The 17,448-nt window shown below is 39.9% G+C and overlaps 1 protein-coding gene across 21 annotated transcripts in view; it reads left to right on the top strand.

Moving 5' to 3' along the window:
* The window catches only part of dgkza (diacylglycerol kinase, zeta a), a 179,331-nt gene that overhangs the window by 147,637 nt on the left and 14,246 nt on the right, over positions 1-17,448 (top strand). For 20 of the 21 annotated variants that reach the window (XM_088611514.1, XM_088611513.1, XM_088611512.1 and 17 more), the window contains 5 exons: positions 1,035-1,148; positions 4,064-4,132; positions 15,020-15,054; positions 15,994-16,043; positions 17,124-17,244. In XM_088611514.1, the coding sequence (XP_088467640.1) occupies positions 1,035-1,148; positions 4,064-4,132; positions 15,020-15,054; positions 15,994-16,043; positions 17,124-17,244 (389 nt within the window). The remainder of the gene's footprint in view (positions 1-1,034; positions 1,149-4,063; positions 4,133-15,019; positions 15,055-15,993; positions 16,044-17,123; positions 17,245-17,448) is intronic. The other variant, XM_088611510.1, reaches the window with a different exon arrangement.

Raw genomic sequence — 17,448 nt, 5'->3', positions numbered from 1 at the left:
CACTCCTGTAGTCTTTTTAGTTTGTTGTCAGGCTGGTATAATACATACTGTATTCTGTATCTAAGTGTCCCATCTGTCCATTTTAATATGGAAGGACACTATGTTGAACTAAAATAAAACCAGCTCATCTTTGGTAATGTGCATCTACTGCTCTCCTTGCATCTTGCGAGAAGCTCATACCAGCTAACCAGCCTCAGGGGCTGTATTAATAACCTTCTCTGCTTTAGTACTCTGTACTGTAAAGCTGCCTAGCAGAAGCAGATTTGTAAACTCCAAAAATATATGCATTTTCCAAACAGTTTAAAATGTATACTATTTAAATACAGTATGTGGTTTCTATGCACAATGACATTTTTCTAACAACGGTAGAAGATATTTTTTTTTTAAACAGTCCAATGTTTTTAGAAGCAGGCATGCCCTATGAAAAGAATGAAAAGTATTTTTTTTTTTCAGCTTACTGGAATTTAATGCATTTGTGCTTAAAGAGAAATCTCACAATCCAGGTGTTTTGTTTAACATCAACCTTTTTACTGAAATGAGCAACCTCTCTTTTTTCTTCGCCCCCCCCCCCCCCCCCCCCCTCCGTTTCTCAGCTGCTTCAGCAGTCTCCAGCACAGAAGGAGACCGTTTTTAAAGAACGAGGTCCTAATAACCCTTCCTGATTTTCTTTCGGGTTTCATCTCTTTCGCAAAAGAAAACAAATTCGGACTCCTGGTCAAAGCGTTCTTTTGAGACTCATCCTATTTATACCACGTTTGCAAAGTATTGTCGTTTCAAGAGGGTACGGGGCCGGGCCCTTAAAAATGACAGATTTGAGCTATTCCTTCTCCACACTTCCTTTGCTGTGTTTCTGTGTGGCTGGATTTGTCCAGGGTTCTCCCTTTCAGTTCTCGGCCTATTTGAACGGAGGTAGAAGTGGGACAGTGGGGTTTGTGAATAATCCCGCCACAATGCCTGCGTTTGTTATCTGTGGCACCCCGGCAGGCAGCTTTGTTTCCTGCCCCCCTCACGGCCTCGCTCTCCCCCTCCCGCAGGATCCTGGAGTTACAGAAGGCCTCGCAGCGGAAACGTATTGCCAGCGACAGTTCGGTTGCCGAGGCGCTGGCTCATAGCGATTCTCTGAGGTCCACAAAGCCACCCCTCAGCAGGTGAGAGGAATGAAGAATAAGGGAGAGTGTAAATGGAGGGAAATCGTTTTTTTTTTTAATCACTTAGCAGCAGATTCCCCTCTCCTTAGCCCCCCCCACCACCACCAACCTCCACTTCATAGAGGACTACAGTTCCATTTGCTGCGTTGCCAAGGTAGCAAAAGCTGGGCAGCCAATCACATCACAGCTTTGACTTCTCAAACTCATCAGAAGAGCTACCCAAATATAGCAAGCACGGTGCTCATCACAGACTGAAAACTGGTAAACAAACCTAGACTGGTAAAAAAAAACTGAGGTGCATTTTAAGTCACTCAAAGCCCGGGGCCAATGTGGGCTTTAATTTTGGTGAGATGGTGACAATTTCAAATGTTAAACTAGTTAGAGGCTAGGTTGGCTTGAGGGACAGAGGGCTTAGTCTCAAATGAGTGTTAAAATGGAGAAACAACAGATTTGAAAATGAACAAACGTGCCTTTTTGAAAACATTAAAGTTGTATGACTAAAACGAGGCATCAAAGAACTTGTGTGATATGGGTTTCATGCTGTGAAATTAATAACATGTCAGGTGCCTGTGTTGTGAGCCGATTGTTACTGGAAAAGGTTGGGCTCAGGCTCTTCATAATGGCTAATGTAATCCACTTTTCGCCAGGAAGCGTAGTGTGGAGCATATAATTATATTAATTATAAATTAAGAGTGTCTCGGCGCATGCTGTACAGCACATCATGATGGCTGTGTGACCATATGAGGTTGTTATGTAATGAATTTAAAACCCCTCTCTGAGGCTGCCCTGTGGTTCACCAAGTAAAGGCTCTTGCTTTGAGCACAGGTTGGTGCATACAGTATACAGTACTGTAGTCCACGGTTCTCCTGGACAGGGTTGCTGTGTCAAGACTGGGCTGTCATCAGCCAAGGAAAATGCCCTTAAGGCCTCATTTTCCATTAGTCTTTCTTGTGGTACAGGAGTTGTGTTAATCTATGCTGCTAGACCGCTGATATCTCATAAAATAGAAAATCAATTACAGATTTAAAAAAAATATATTTTCTTTATTTTATTGAAGATTACATGAGTTTATGATAAGGCAAAACTTTAGAGTGGGTCCTGTGCTCCTATGATTCATACAGTAGATTATTTCCTATCCATGAAGTGGGTGCGTGCCTGGTAATACTGTAGCAGTGTGTGACAAATCACACTGTGATGTGTTTTTAGTTTAAGGTCAGTCTGTGGAAATTTTGAACAAAATGTGAATGTTGAATGTGAGAGAACAACTTTAGCACCTACATTGTTAGTGAAACTAAAGTTTAATATGGTGCTGGAACATCTATTTCTATATCAAATGAGTACATAATGGCTCAATTAAAGGTGCATTTTCCACGTTTTGCTTAAATTCCGTTTTACTAATTCTGTTTATACACATTTGTGGGTTTTTTCCCAAACCTCATATAATTTCTTCTGGAATTCTACACATGGCAAAACTGACCTTTAATTCTCCACCTTCAACTCCTTCTAAAATCTTCACCTGGTCTTTGACTGCAAAACCTTTTCATTCACTTTTGAATGTACGATCAGCTCAGAGTCTACAATAAGTCAACCCCGATAGGAATTTCTGTCCTCTCAACTTTCCTTTTCAATTCAGCGTGTGCAGAGGCTAATACGAGTCATCTCCAGAAGTTTCCATTGTATCAAAAATAATTGAAAACTCTTCTTTAGAAGAATTCAATTAAAACTATTGCAATGGCTTAAAACATGTGCTTTGTGGGTCAATATAATGCTGATAGTATATCCAAAACTAAGTATTACGAGGCAAGTTTATCGAGGCAGCACCAATATCGCAATTGGCCCTTTCCCAGTGACCTAGACAAACAGAACGGTGTAATGATTTGTGAGCTGTCTGCACCCTGCAGAAGGATTCCCTGCCCTCACTTCACCCAACAGAGCAAGTTCTTGGGAAGAGCCTGGATTAGTTTTCATGTTGTGTGCAAGCATCGCTCTGCTGAGCAGTCCAACTCGCACTGCAAAATTCCATGTTAACAAAGATATGAAAAATCATGTGTGAAACCCCCTTGCAACTGTGTTTTTTGAGCGACATCAATGACCCTTGCAGATCATTGCTTCCGTTTCCCTGTACACGACAGAATATTGTAGTTTCACCTCAGCGCTCCTATCAAGATGAACCATGCTGAAGAAAGCACTTAAAGGAACTTCATTTTCTCCGATGCTAAAAGCTCTCATGTGGTCACATTGTACTGTGCTGTATGGATGTATTAGTCATGGAATATACACGTATTGAGTGTACCATGAAATGTGGGCTTATTAGGTAGCTCTTTGTTACTGGGTCAGTTGAAGAAACATGGAAAAACAGAGCTGTTGAGAGCTTTCTGGTCAGTAATATCTTGGTTAAAGTTTACATTCATTTACCAGAATACATAGAGCCCTGGAAAATTAAAATAAAAGCTGAAACCTCTCCACACTGTTTCGTGGTTTCATTGACAGCAATATGAAGTTTAAATGTTTTGTTTTTCTGGTCATAAATGCCTTCTGTCAATTGGATTTACAAAACGTTTGTGGCCTGATGATGTTTCTATAAAGCCTAGCCTGCCTGAGGTTAGTTATTCCTAAACAAATACAGTAAACTCAGTAAAGTTTTACTATTTTAAAAGTTTTCTATAACAGAACCTGTTTCAGAATTTTAGAACTGTTGTGTCATAATTGGTAGGGATTTTCTCCGTTCTTGACCTGGGTAACTGAATGTTTCTGATTTGTTTGTGTTCAGGACATCATAATTCAAGCCAAATGAGAGATAGGGGTGATCAATTAACGATTTGTTTTCTAGAGCATGACGGTACAAAGAATTCACTTTTATTTCCTTAATGTTTACTTGATTGTTTTTAACTGCTCATTTTGTGGTTAATTTTAAGGGTGGGAGCAAAAATTGTGAGCGTCCATCGTTCTAATACAACTGCGGCAGATTTCAAACCATCTGGCAGGTGAGAGCAAAAAGCTTTTATTCTTCACCTTTTGTTAGCATGTCTTGTTTTTTTGCCTTCTGCCACTAAGTTTGAAAAGAAGTAAATGTATTTGTTGTTGTAGCTACAAATTCCCTGCTGTTTTTTCGAGCAAAGGTCAGGGGGCACTGTATATTTTCTGCATCCAGTATTTGCTCTAACGGTTCTGCACTGAAGATGCTGTATTTCAATGCAAACAAAGGATCTTGTTGTCCAGGATAAAGCACTCAGCTGCACTAATTGCTATCTCTCAGAAAAAAGAGCTGCATAGTTTGTAGTTCATGTCTGACTTCAGTCATAAGAGAAGGAAGATGGCAGGGAGTTTTCCTTTCCGCCTGCTTGTCAGTCACTTGTGGAGGTAGAGCTCTGGGATCTTTCATGCATTAAGGGCATTGTTCATTGTAGCTAGAGTAAAGCTCAAATTAAAGCTGAAATTAATTGTTTTGGAGGTGAAACGTAACCACACAAACAACAACTGCCTTAAAGTACTGAATAGTATTTTTTTTCAGGAACTCTGCAGTATTTACAGTACCTCCGAGATGAGAATAGTTGGCATATGAATCTAAGCAGCTTCAGATTATGTCGTTTGATTTTTCTGTTAAGATGGGCCCCGGACAGTGGGTGATAAGTAGTTAATGGGATCAACCGTTTCGAAGGCAAGGCTTCTGCTACAGCGTGTGGGAACAATGAGCGCATGTTGTTATTGATAAATTGTTTGTAATGGCTTTTGGTGCTATTTTGGACAAGAAGTGGGCATTAATTTAAGCAGTATGTAAACCCAGGTGGTTGTAATTCTGAGCACAAAAGTAGTCTCTATGATTTTTGTTGTACTGTAGCTCAACCTACAAATGCAGCAAGTCCCATCGGTGTATACAATATGCTGCTTCTACTGTATATCTACTGTATTCGTGTGACATCTGTGGCATTTAGTGACAGGAGAAAAGATGAACGGTGATTCATGGGCGATTTGTTGACTGCACTGTATATTCCTTGTTCTGATAAGAACATTCGCTTACAGTCATGAGCATTGGATATATTCCTTTCCAGTTACTTTGTTGTTAGGGTGCTTATATTTGTCATCGAAGCATGCAGTGATCATACAAAAAATAGTGCCCCAACTCTCTCTGTTCACCAGATGAAGCTCTGCCTCTCTGTGACTACATATACAGTAGAACACATCTCCCGGGAAGCTTTGTGCTGGCTGGGCTCAGCAGTAGAGCTCTCTGCTTTCATTCCCATTTCAAAGTGACAGGAGAATGTTTGGTGTGTGGTGTGTGTGTGTGGGGGGCAGCACAGTAGTACAAATACAAATGGAGTTTGACATGCAGACACATACTTATGTGAAAGCAGATCGGCTAAGACGAGAAGCCCAGAATAGAGGACCCCAAGGAGAGCTGAGGTGAAAGGAGAGAGGGGTGCCAGCCCACAAATTTGGGCGGTACCTGAAATGAGAGTGTGTTCTGGAAAGACCTCAGCTTACTTGTTATGGATCCCTAACACATTTCGCCAATCTAATAAAGACGTACGTAGTTGACTCGGTCGCTGATTTGGGCTCGCTCCGAATTCCGGATGTGCAAATTCGAGTGCACAGGGTCTTCCACGGGAATATAATGGGAATGCACTCCAGGCAGTTCATTAAGAATGCTTCCTGAGCCCATCTTGCAAACCTGCCTGGGTGCCATGGTGACTGCTTGCGCGCTCAGTGTGGGGAGCATGCCTGCCTGTAGACTAACCAGGCTCTGTGCTTGGCTGAGCTGAAGCTGGGTTGCAGGATGTTTCGTTTGTTGCTTCTGTCTTGGCGAAGCAAAGCAATCTTTCACTCCATGAGCACATTTGTTTTGTGTTGGCTTGTAGGAAGGGGGCACAGAAGCTTTGAATTTTCTCTCATCTCTCTTTGAATTTACATGTGAGATAATCAAATAAGCAAAAGTAGGGCTTCCACCTGAACATTCCCCAAATCTTGATGAGGGGCATCAGGCACTGGGCCATGGTAATCCTCAGGGTGTTGTGGGATTAGTCTAGGTCACCAGTGCTGCCATCTGTACTCTTGAGGGCTTAATTGGGAGAAAAACATCCTTGAAGGATGTGAGTAATGCAGTCACTTACCATCACTTACTGGCCTCTTACTGCGGCTGTTGAATCTTGGGGATTCGGTCCTGACATTTGTAAAGCTCTGCGTTATTTGAATTTCAGTGCACAGCAGTCTCTTTGTGGTGCTGTGGGATGAGATTAGCAGAACTGCATCTGACCCCATGTAAACTGCTGAAGTGTCCCCATATGACCTACACATTTACCATCTGGGCTGCACTTGTATCTTTGATAAACAGCCTTTCTTGGAATAAAAAAAAAATCTGTAATAATAAGGTAGTGGTCTTGTTTATGCCATACATAAGAAAAGCCCAAGGGTTCGTCTTTTATCACTGCATGCATCAACTTCAATTTGCTTGTTGAAGACTTAGCCACAATAGAAGCTGCTTTGATTCTGCGACATTCATAAAAGTTAACTTGCTTGTATCCCATTATGTGCCCGTAGATGTTATGCACATTAAAAGGGTGATGTTTATGCAGCTGAGGTGTTGTTTGTGCCAATGTATTGCCAGTGTGATTAGATGTTTGCGTGTCAGTAAATGCAGTAATTGGGATTAAAGTGAATATAAGTACTGAATAAACATCATTAACATGAAAGTTCTATGCTGTAATTATTTTTCAAGAAAATATGACCCCCCACCTTTCCTCCAATCCAACAGACTTCTTGCCAAGCACAAAACAAGGGTACTCTAGTGAAAAGAGCTTTTTTTTCTTCTAAAAGATGCTTCTCATTTACATTTCATCGTCTTAAAATCGGAGCCTTTTGTTCCTTGTCAGGGTAGATTTTCAGAGCCTATAGCAGAAACACAGGATGAATGGAAAGAGGACAAGTTAAATCTAATCAAAATCATCCAGCCAGCCTGTCTCGGATGCAGGGAGAGCGGAGAGGTGTTCGTGGTCTTCGAGTTTTCTACCAGCTTCATTCACGTTTCTAGTTCGCCCTGTGATCCATGTGGCATATCCAGATGTTTTTTGTTCCTCCAGCTCATCTGCGCAAGCCCGCCAGCCTGAGCCACTCCACACTTAAAAAGCAAGCTGTGTCTAACCCAAGCGACACACTCAGACGAGATGTCACTTAGGGATTCATCTGACCTGGAAGTGAATTCCTCAGTCTTGGGAATTTGTGTTGCGAAAATAATGGCATTTACTGAGTGATACAGAGCAGCAACCATCTAAGGAATGACATGAAAGATAAGGTAAAAAGGTCAGAACCAGCCAGATCTCATCCTGCTCTCTGTAACATTAAGCAGGCAAGAGTATCTATCTCCCCCCCCCCCCGGGATGGAATATCCATCACAGTGGTGACCCTTCCAGTTAATGCTGATTCCCAGTTATACAGACAGATGCCCTGGACCTCACTCAGGGGAGCAATAGTAGTGTCTGCAGGGCTGACTTCACCGCACAACCTGTCTGTCCAAAGGTTTAACCAGTAGGCTACCTGGCCACAATTAAGGCATATATACTTAAATTCAAGAGTTAAAAGTCCCTTCAAGCATTGATCACCATGGATGCTTTATGACCTGTGTATCTACTTCGTTGTAAAGCACCATTTCTTGTCTCATGCCATCACCAGTATTGTTATTTATTTATTTTGTCTGGGTGAGCCATTATAGTTGCCTGCCCACCTCACAGAAGTCTAGATGGCGAGGTGGTGAATGTCTTTAGAAACACATTAATTTCGTATTGGGAGACTTTCAGCATTTTAGGTTCCTCTGTAAGTCATTATAAGATGAGATAATAAGAAATTGGTCATATACAATTTCTTGAATTAGGAATTTTATCTTTTCACATACCCCAACTTGCTGTCCATGAGACACATAGACAGGGAGAGAAGCTTGGGGGTCAGAGCACAGGGTCAGCTATTTACGTATACGGCGCCCCTAGAGCAATTGGGGTTAAGGGCTTTGCTCAGGAGCCCAACGGAGTAGGATTCCTCTGCTGGCCACAGGATTCGAACCGTCAACCTTCTAGCCACAGGCTTAGATCATTAGCCACAGAGCCACCCAACGCCATTAAGGTTGAAACGGTATTCGCATAGTTGATTATAACTATTCTATCTTTAGAAGTTTCATTTTGTTAAGCTTCACAAGGGCAGTGGCCTGGTCATCACTGCTGTCTTCATGCCAAATGGTGCTGGTAATTCTCAAGCCATTTTGTTGCTTTTTCACCCTTAATTTGCAAGTTCTTGTTCTTCAACTTTCTATTGTAAGTCAACTCATTTTCTGTAATTTATGTGTGATTTTAGTCTTTGTGTCTGATAAAGGCTTTCTGCTATAGTGAGAGCTTCTACAGTACTTTGTCTTTAATAGGATAATTAGCTCCTAATCAGCAAAGTGTCAGATCTCACTTCAGAGAAGAATTGCTTTTCTGAAAATGCAACAAAAAGAGACCTGTCAGCACTATGGCTAATCACATTTTTTTGTTCTTGAAATTATAATTATTTAAATGAGCTGCTGAAAAGTGATGAGGACCATCTGGATATACTGGATGAATGTCATTGGTTCTTTATCCTTTTATTTCCTTCCATTAAAGCAACCATAGAATGGTTATAGTATTTTTGTTATTGATAGGTGAATTTCACAGTATTAAAGACGTTTCAGTGAACTGATGATTATTAAAGCTGAAGTAACTTTATTGGAAATTTGGAATCGTCAATCAGGTTTGTGTCAGATCCATGCAGTGGCACCAATACCTGTACATACTGTATACACATGGTCACCTCCAATCCATTCCCCCTTCCAGTCAGTCACTCATCTCTCCTCATGTTGGAAGCGCTACAGCAGCTTCAGCATCAGTTGTAGGAGAGGCCGTCCCTCACCAATGTCATCACTGACATTTTTGCTGGGATGTGAGAGAGCCCAGACTTGGCTAATCCCAAACCAATCCAGTGCAGCTCCACTGGTGCAACATGTGGAGTCCAGAGCTCCTCACCCAGTTCAACCTGTAGTGGGACTAGTAGGAACAAACCCCCTAACCCCATTAGCAGTCAGTCGAAACGCTCCACTGTACCTTCAACACATCTTAAACACTCACCCGACATGGCCAACTATCCATTTTTCATTATGACCGGTTCTGGAAATACAGAAAGGAGAAGAGTTGGATCTATTCCCAGAGCTGTGCCTCCAGTAGCCCATTCTTCAGGGTTTTTTCCATTTTTCCATACACCACTTTAAAATGTCCTGGCTTGGATGTCATAGTAATATGGCTAAAGGCAGCTTTTGTCATAGCATTTATATCCTTTTATAGGGTGTAATTTTTATATCCTTTTCTTTTTTCATCTTTTAAGACCAGCACTTAAACATCAATACCTATAGTGCCGTATACTGTAGATTAATGGTGAAAAACATCAAGTAAGCACAAACTGACAACACTAGATCAAAATAGTTAATTGTGCATTTAGTGTTAAGTATTCAGAAATGGGAATTATTGCACATACTGTAGTTGGATGGAATTTTCTCACTGAATGTAGTTTATTGAAATAGTCTACTGATTTTATCTGAAGCTGAAGGGTGTTGAAGACATGACAGAATTAAAATAGAATGAGGATGAAAGTAATACTGGTTAAATGAGCCAATAGGAGTTAAGTGCTTCCTTGCAGAATTCTGGTATAATTAGATCTGCCCACATTTATTTGTGACATAACTCCTGCAGCTTGCTTCATGTGTACCTGGAGTGTCTTGTGATCAATACATTCTGTAAATAATTTACTATTTGCCTGCCTGGCTTGTGGTCAGTAAACCAAATCCACGAACAAAGAAAGCACATTCCAGAAAGTTACTTCAATCAATACCATGTTAGGCTTCAGAAGATACTACTTGAACAGAAGAGGCAGCTCTTCTAACAGACTGAAAGGCTTTTGTAAAAGCTTGTTAATACTATTTGAGAAGAGCTCCTGAAATTGGGCATCAGGTACTGCACCATCAAAAGAGAACAAGAAAAAGTACACTAGTGCTTTGGTGAAAGAAAACCTTGAGAGTTTTGTGCATTTTTTGTATGCATTCCCTTACATGCTTTGATGCAACCCAGCCTTTAATAAGCAAATACAATATGCATGTTTGTTGTAGGCACGTATTTGAGACTAATGGTTTCTGGGATTACTTTTGGAAATGTCTTTTTCATGGAAAAGCTGTTCGACCACCACAGGTCTTGTTCATTGTTTTTCTCTCTTTTTCAAGGTTGTACGTTGGTAGTTGCTACCATCATGTGAAGCCCTAGACTGTTTTTCCTGAACAGCTTTGATTGCTCTAAATTGTTAGCCTGGCACCTGCATGACTGTTTAATGGGGATTCTAAGTGAACAGGGCTGCTGGGGTGTTTTATGTGTAGAAAAGCATTTCCTATGCTGATGCTTTACATAAGATGAAAATAAAGGACCTGAGCAGCAAAGCATTGAATTTTAGAATTCAGTTATACATTTTTATGGCTATGCTTGGCAAGCGAGCATTGAGCAACGATCTTCAATTCCCCATTTAACTCGCTCATGTTGACCCAGAGTCAGCATGATTTTACATGGCTATTACTGGCACAGCACAGCTCCTGGCATTTTTTTTTTTACCCTAGTTAATGCTTGGAGGAAAATGTTCCAGCTTAAAAAGAAGAAAAAAAGATCTTATTTATTACCTACTGGAAAACTTGAGCAGCATCTAATGAGGTGATGTGAAGCAAATTCCAAGGGTCTTTGTTATATAAAGTTTTACCACCTGTTGATTGACTATAAAGAAGCCTATTCCAAATGTGTACGGTGCTTTTAACATTTTTTGGATACTTTTAAAATTAACAGTAATAATTATACATAAAATTAATGATAGTTTATCTGCACCGTTTCACTTACAGTTTATCTTGCTTTTCTCATAAAGGTTATTTGTCTTTATCTAAAATAAAGACATTTTGCAGTTTTCCCAGGACTCATATCACTGTCCAAGTTAAGCCTTAAATTTCGGCCTGGGTCCCAATTAGCGTTTGAAAAAGCGAAAAGATGTCTGTGCCTTCCAATTCGTGTGTGCGAATGATTCATTTTTTATTGCATTAATGTGGTTATCACCTTACAAACCTACTCTTCCCCTTGACCTCTGCTTTGTCAGAAAAGGTTTGCATGCATAGGTGTTAACTGCCTTTAATGGTAAATGAGACCTGAGGTGTACGAAGCAAGCAGTAAAGCTCAGGAACAGTTAACCACACACACAAAAACTTTGAAGAGTTAGCGAAGGACTGTTCCTTGGCTGGTTTCCAATGTATACTCTCTGAGGCCCTATATCTGAGAGCAGGAGTGCCCTACCTATGGTTCTCCCTGCCACAGGATGTTCTCTGGAGAGTAAATTCATTTGCAGAGAAGTCAAGTGCGTGCACCAAAGAAATTAGTGAGTGGCTGAGTTTTTTATTTATTTAATGGGCATCTTGGAAATTTGAATTTCATGGGTAGCTCGCTCGCTCCCCTGGTTCTGTGCCAAGTTTTAAAGGACATTTGAATTTTGTAAACTCATTTGCACATGCTTTCCATATTTTATTTTATTTTGTTGCTGTGGGAATAAGTGCAGACTTGGTTTCCAGTTATGTCATGCTATTTAAGGCTGGGTAGCCAAATGCTCTGCATTGGTACTGCTGTCTCAGAACTGCCAGTCTCTCAGTCTTTAATGAGGAAAGCAGGCTGTAGGCAGGGAGACCAGATTCTGGTCATTAACTCTGTGAAAATGCCAAAGTAAAGGGTTTGCTTCAGCAGTTGAGAGAGCACACTGGAGCCTAACAAAGTTAGGGCTGGGCCGGCGTCTGCTTACATCTTCTTTTCACTTTTTTTTTAGTGCAGAGAAAACAAAAAAAAAATGTAAAAGTCCCGATGTCACAATTTTCTATTTACATAGCTAGGCTGGCCTTCTGTTTTTAATGAAGGCTTTTAGCTTTTTTTATTGGCATGTTTAATTGTGGCCTAACTTCACCGATGCTGCCCTTGAGTAAAAGAGGTTTTGAATGTTCTCTTACCTTGTGACCCCAGTCTGTAAACCAGCAGGGTGTGCTGCTAACGGACCTCACCCCCTAGTGGTGTTCACCTGGACTTTGGCCAATATGGTATGCTGTAGTGGGATGAACTCAATTAACTCTAGGCATTAGTGCGTTATTCTGCACTTATGGGACAACTGTTCCACACATTTTGGTTTGTGCACTTTTTTCTCTGTAAAGCAAGCCCATCTAAAACCAGAAAAAAAAACCATTTCGTTTCACACAACTGTGATACTGTATGTACTGTATGTTATTTTTAGCGGGTCCAAACTCCTGCCAGCACTGATTAAAAATACTCCTATTAGACACCAATATCCACTAAGACTTCAAACCTCTTTTAATTCAGGACAGCTGGGATGTCCATGCCAGAAGTAAACAAAATAACTGCACTCCTACACTCTGAAATTTACTCCTCTTGTATTCAGATATATGATAGGTATCACGTTTTGAAAACCTCTCTTTCAATGCTTGTTGGTCTTGCAGTGAAGACTGCATTTGGTACTGAAAACCATTTTCTTTTGCATGTGAATTTGTCAAGACCAGGGGCAGTGTCTCTGGGTGGTGCTCACAGAGATGGGGGGGTGTATTGGAGGAGTGGACTTTGCCATGGGTGTATTAATGAGCAGACGTGCATCTTGACTGAATGTTTTCTGCTGACGGGTGGCTCTGAAGATCCAATGCACAGCTACATACTGCTTGCCTTGTAATAATCTAGTTGTGTCAAATTTCCTTCCATTAATTATTGGATAATACCGTTCCCTTTTCTTCTATTTTGAATTTATTTTTCTAAAAAAAAGACATCTCTTTCATCTACCGTGGCATCTGTACAGTATGTGTTGCAGTCCCACCTGGTAGATAAGAGTATACTGTATGTGAGTGTTTTGAGAGGAAAACCGTTTTTGTTTTGCTCAAATCCCTAATGGGCAATGATGTAAAGCTATAACTATAAAAGACAAAAGCATTAAGGTACCACAACGATTCACACTTTAGTGATCAAAACTGGTTATATTTTGACCAATAGTTTGACTAATAACTTTTCAGATATAAAGTTGACAACTTGGGACAAGTTGAGTTTTTTTAATAGGCAGTATGTTTAGTTTGGCAAAATTGGAAACTCCTCTGTACTCTGTGGTTCATCATGTGTAAAAGGGGAAGCTTTGATGTTATTGAATGTTTGCTAGGGCTCTTTGGTTCCAACTCATTTTCCGGAGATACGTACTTTGTGTGAAATGCTGTAGACACCCTGCAGCGATCACACATTTCTGTGGGTTGTATTAAAGCCCAATAACTCGCATTAGGTCATGGATACCTTGCAGACAATACTAAATTAACCCAGTTTACTTCCATGGAAAACTCACTTTTAAAGGTTGGTTTTATCTTTGAAAGTCTTGCATTATGTCTAATGAGTATTTCTCTTCTATTTTGTCAGTCATTTCCCGTTGTTTTTGTTTATAGTTTATGTTCTTATTTATGATGATCTGTATTTTACAGCCATTTTTTCCGTAGTCTTGAGGTAGTCTCCTTTGATTTACTGCGTCATTCAGGATGCAGTTAACATTCATTTTATGTGTTTTTATTATCTCATCGAGAACTGCAGGCAGAATTCAGAAAGGAAACTGCTTCAATTTTGCTTAACATACTGTATGAACTTTTGCCAACAACAGGAGGCCATTTGGAAGAGTTCATTTGTGTAGACTGCTAGATGCAAAAAAGTAATTAAAGGTAGGAAATTGACAAGGAATAAATATATTGGAAAAACGTTTTCAAAACTGTTTGCAGACTATACTTTTTAATACATACATGATAATCAGCTTTGATTTTTGTGTGTGTGTGTGTTGGGGGGAGGAGCGTGTATCTTAAAATGATCAATTCAGCACAAGAAAAACGATCAGATATTTTTGGACAGTCAATCCCTATCCATTTCCCGGTAGCCAGGTCATTCGAGATCATCTACCCTGATCATTATTTGGTCTGGTGCTGACAGTAGCATTTAAAGGGTCCTTAGACGCTGCACATAGGGAGCTCCCCACCGTTGTCATCTAAGAGAAGGATTATTGGGAAATGGGATTCAAGCAAGCTGTCAGGAGGCCTGGCACAGCCCAACCAGCAGTGACAGAACTGTGTTTTAGTGTGGCCTGGTGTCGAGTCAGTAATCCCTCCTGCTGCATGACAGAGCAGTAAGGCGACAATATGAGAGACCACGGCTGACGGCGGAATTTTGGCAGACCTCTCTACTCCGAAGGCTCTGCAGAGTCTCGCCCAGGGCAGGGAAGAGGGCAGGGGGGGTGGCCGGAAACGCGGTGTGGACAGCTGTAAAATTATCCAGACAGGATTCTCCTGCTTTGTTTTTTTTTTCTGTGCTGAACAAAGGGTCATCTCTTTGGTCCTTTTGTGTTCCTGTTGGTGGTGGTTGTTTTTCAACGTGGCATTACTCTGCATCTCTAAACATAAAATGCCAAGGTTTGTGCACTGGCAATTAGGGAGAAAAGTTCTATTAATAGAAGATATTTACAAATTCGGCAGCTAAGCAGTCTTGGTGACCTGAATGTAAATTTGCTAAGAAAAAAAGGATGTATCGCTGGAAAAATTGATTTAGATTTAGATTAAGTTTTCACCATACGAAATGATTTTTTTTGCCAGTTGTTAACTTTTGTGATTTATACTAATTTGCATATGCTACATATTCTTAAAATGAAAATGTGTGCTGTCTTTTAATCTAGAGATTCCATGAACAAGGTACAAGGAGCAGATACAATACCTTACATGTTTTTTTGGTTTGTTTATTCCATAGGTCTGAGCATTCTGCAGCATTCAACACTGACCCAGGTAAAAAATAATTCGCTTTTAAAACTTTTGATAATAAAGTTCATTTGATGTTTTCTATACAACAATTTCATTGGGGGCTTACTGTAAGATTTGTAGTAATTCTAGGAAATGTCCACTCCTATGGAGAAATCGTTTTTCTTTTGAAAAGTAAATTTTCCAGGCACATTTGTTTAGTCTCGGAGATTACAGAATTCCTTCCCCTTTATTCCTCTGTTGTTTTAATGAGCCTCTCTGAATTTACTTCTGTCAAGAGAGAATTCTCTGCATCATTATCTTTCACTTATGTAAAGCTGGGGCTATGAATTTTAATAACACTTTAACCTGGAAGCTCCAGGTCTGTCATTAAACTAGTCCCTGACTCAGGCTGTTTGCACAGTATTTTCTGATAAGACTGCTGCAATCTGCTGCTTTGTTGCACTGTCTGTGAGTGAAAATTCCTTTCTTGCTTTTTGGGCTGAATTATTTCAATTTGATGCTTATAGGAGGTATCTTAGAAATTATTATTGCAACTTAAGAACTTTATTTCCTTCTCCATCTACTTGGGACAAGTTGAGGTGTGAATTTTGTAAACTAGTGTATTGAATGTAAGATTGTAAATTTATTCTGAAGACAGCAAATTAACTAGGATTTGCGGATTGGAAGAATTTCTAAAAACTGACCAATTGGATTCATCTAGGATTGTGATTTTCTCCTACGATAACTGTCATTGTTATGCACAAAATTGATCTTCCAAATATGAAAGCTCGTTTAAATGTTCGAATTCCTGACATGATGCTACTTTGTACCTGTTCTTATTGTTGAATAAAAATAATAGATTTGACTATGCAACAAATTAATGTTAGTATAACTTTCTTTGAAGTGTATAATTGCGAATATATAAATATCTTTTCAAAATGAATTAACTGCTCTTAAAATTGTGTAAATGTGTATTTTTTGTAGTATCTGCTGACTCGCTAATTGAATGTGTGAAGAGCAAGGATCTTCAGAAGGTGAGCACATGTTAAAGTGTAAATTACTGTAGTACATTTAAGCAAGCAACCAAGTACTGTAAGTAAAAGCTTGGAGAGCTTTCATTTTTAGTTTTCAGTGAAGATCACTCAGTTTTCATTAAATAAAAGGCATTGAGAAAGTGATTCTTTAAAGCCATCTTTGAGAAATCACTGACTTCTGCTGTTTTCCATTCTGTTCATTTATATTAATAAAGGGAGCAGGTTTTAAGCCAACTGCTACCTGAATCTTTGTCAAGTTATTTCATCAGGCACATGTGTGTTTTAAAGAAGTAGCATAATGCCTGTTTTGTGTATGAAATAAACCACAGGAAAATTCAAAGAAATTGCCTACTGTTGCAAGAATTGCAAAATCTCTTGCACTATAATAGCAGAGAGTTGAAAAGGTAATAAATTATATGTGCTGTCAAGTGACCTAAGATCAGCTTTCCGATACCAAACGAGTACGGCGTGCATCATGAAAAGACATTCGTTGAAGGATACAAATAGCTTCCGTCAGGAGCGTGTAAAAATTGCCTGCATACAATTCACATTAGATTCATTGTATCAGTATGTCTTGCATTTTTCTTGTGGCACCTATCCTTGACATGCAGGATTGTTTCTAGTGAGATAGGGAATAGCCTTATCGTGCTGGAAACTGTATAAAAAACACTATAAATGAAGTATGTGACCTTTCAACTATTGTATTTTTTCTCCTTGTAGTATACCATATTCATCTCATTGCAGCTATCTGAGATGGTTAGTTTGCTTTTATTGAGCTAAGATTCAGTGAGGCATTACTTCTGTTTGGTTAAGGTGGAGATGCAGGTGAGGACACATAGTTAAGAAGGTTTTAGATAGCCACCTGGGTTTGCCATGTAACCTTACTTCTAGATTTTAATTAATGTGTTTGCTAAACAGTTCAGCAATGGACACTGTGTGTAAATTGCTCAGAGGAGACGCCAATAACCTTAGACACCATTATGTGGCAATACCGTAACCTTTGTAAAAGGCAAAACGCTGAAAAAAAAAAGCTCGAGAAACAGAACCAGGGTGATGTTGGTGCTTTCTCTGCGTCGCCAGTTGAAAGAGTTGCACAAGATGGGTGGAGACTTGACCATCCAGGACTCAGCTGGGTGGACATTGCTGCACCATGCTGTAGAGGCTGGAAGTAAGGAGATCGTCAGGTACATCATCGATAATGGTAAGGTCACCTTCCTATCATTTGTGATGTCAACTCAAAAGCCTTCAGTTGATCTGAAAACATACAGGTGTGCATTCTGATACCGTATACTGACTTCATATACTGTAGATGTCGGTAATCAATAGGTTAGAATGAGCAATTGTAGCTCCTTGCCTTTTACTAAGACATCTGACTGTGGAAGCAAGAGTTAACGATGAATATCTT

The sequence above is a fragment of the Lepisosteus platostomus genome, chromosome 18, assembly GCF_059453375.1.
Source record: "Lepisosteus platostomus isolate fLepPlt1 chromosome 18, fLepPlt1.hap1, whole genome shotgun sequence".
Classification (NCBI taxonomy): Eukaryota; Metazoa; Chordata; class Actinopteri; order Semionotiformes; family Lepisosteidae; genus Lepisosteus; species Lepisosteus platostomus.
This window is presented reverse-complemented; position numbering and strand designations above follow the sequence as displayed.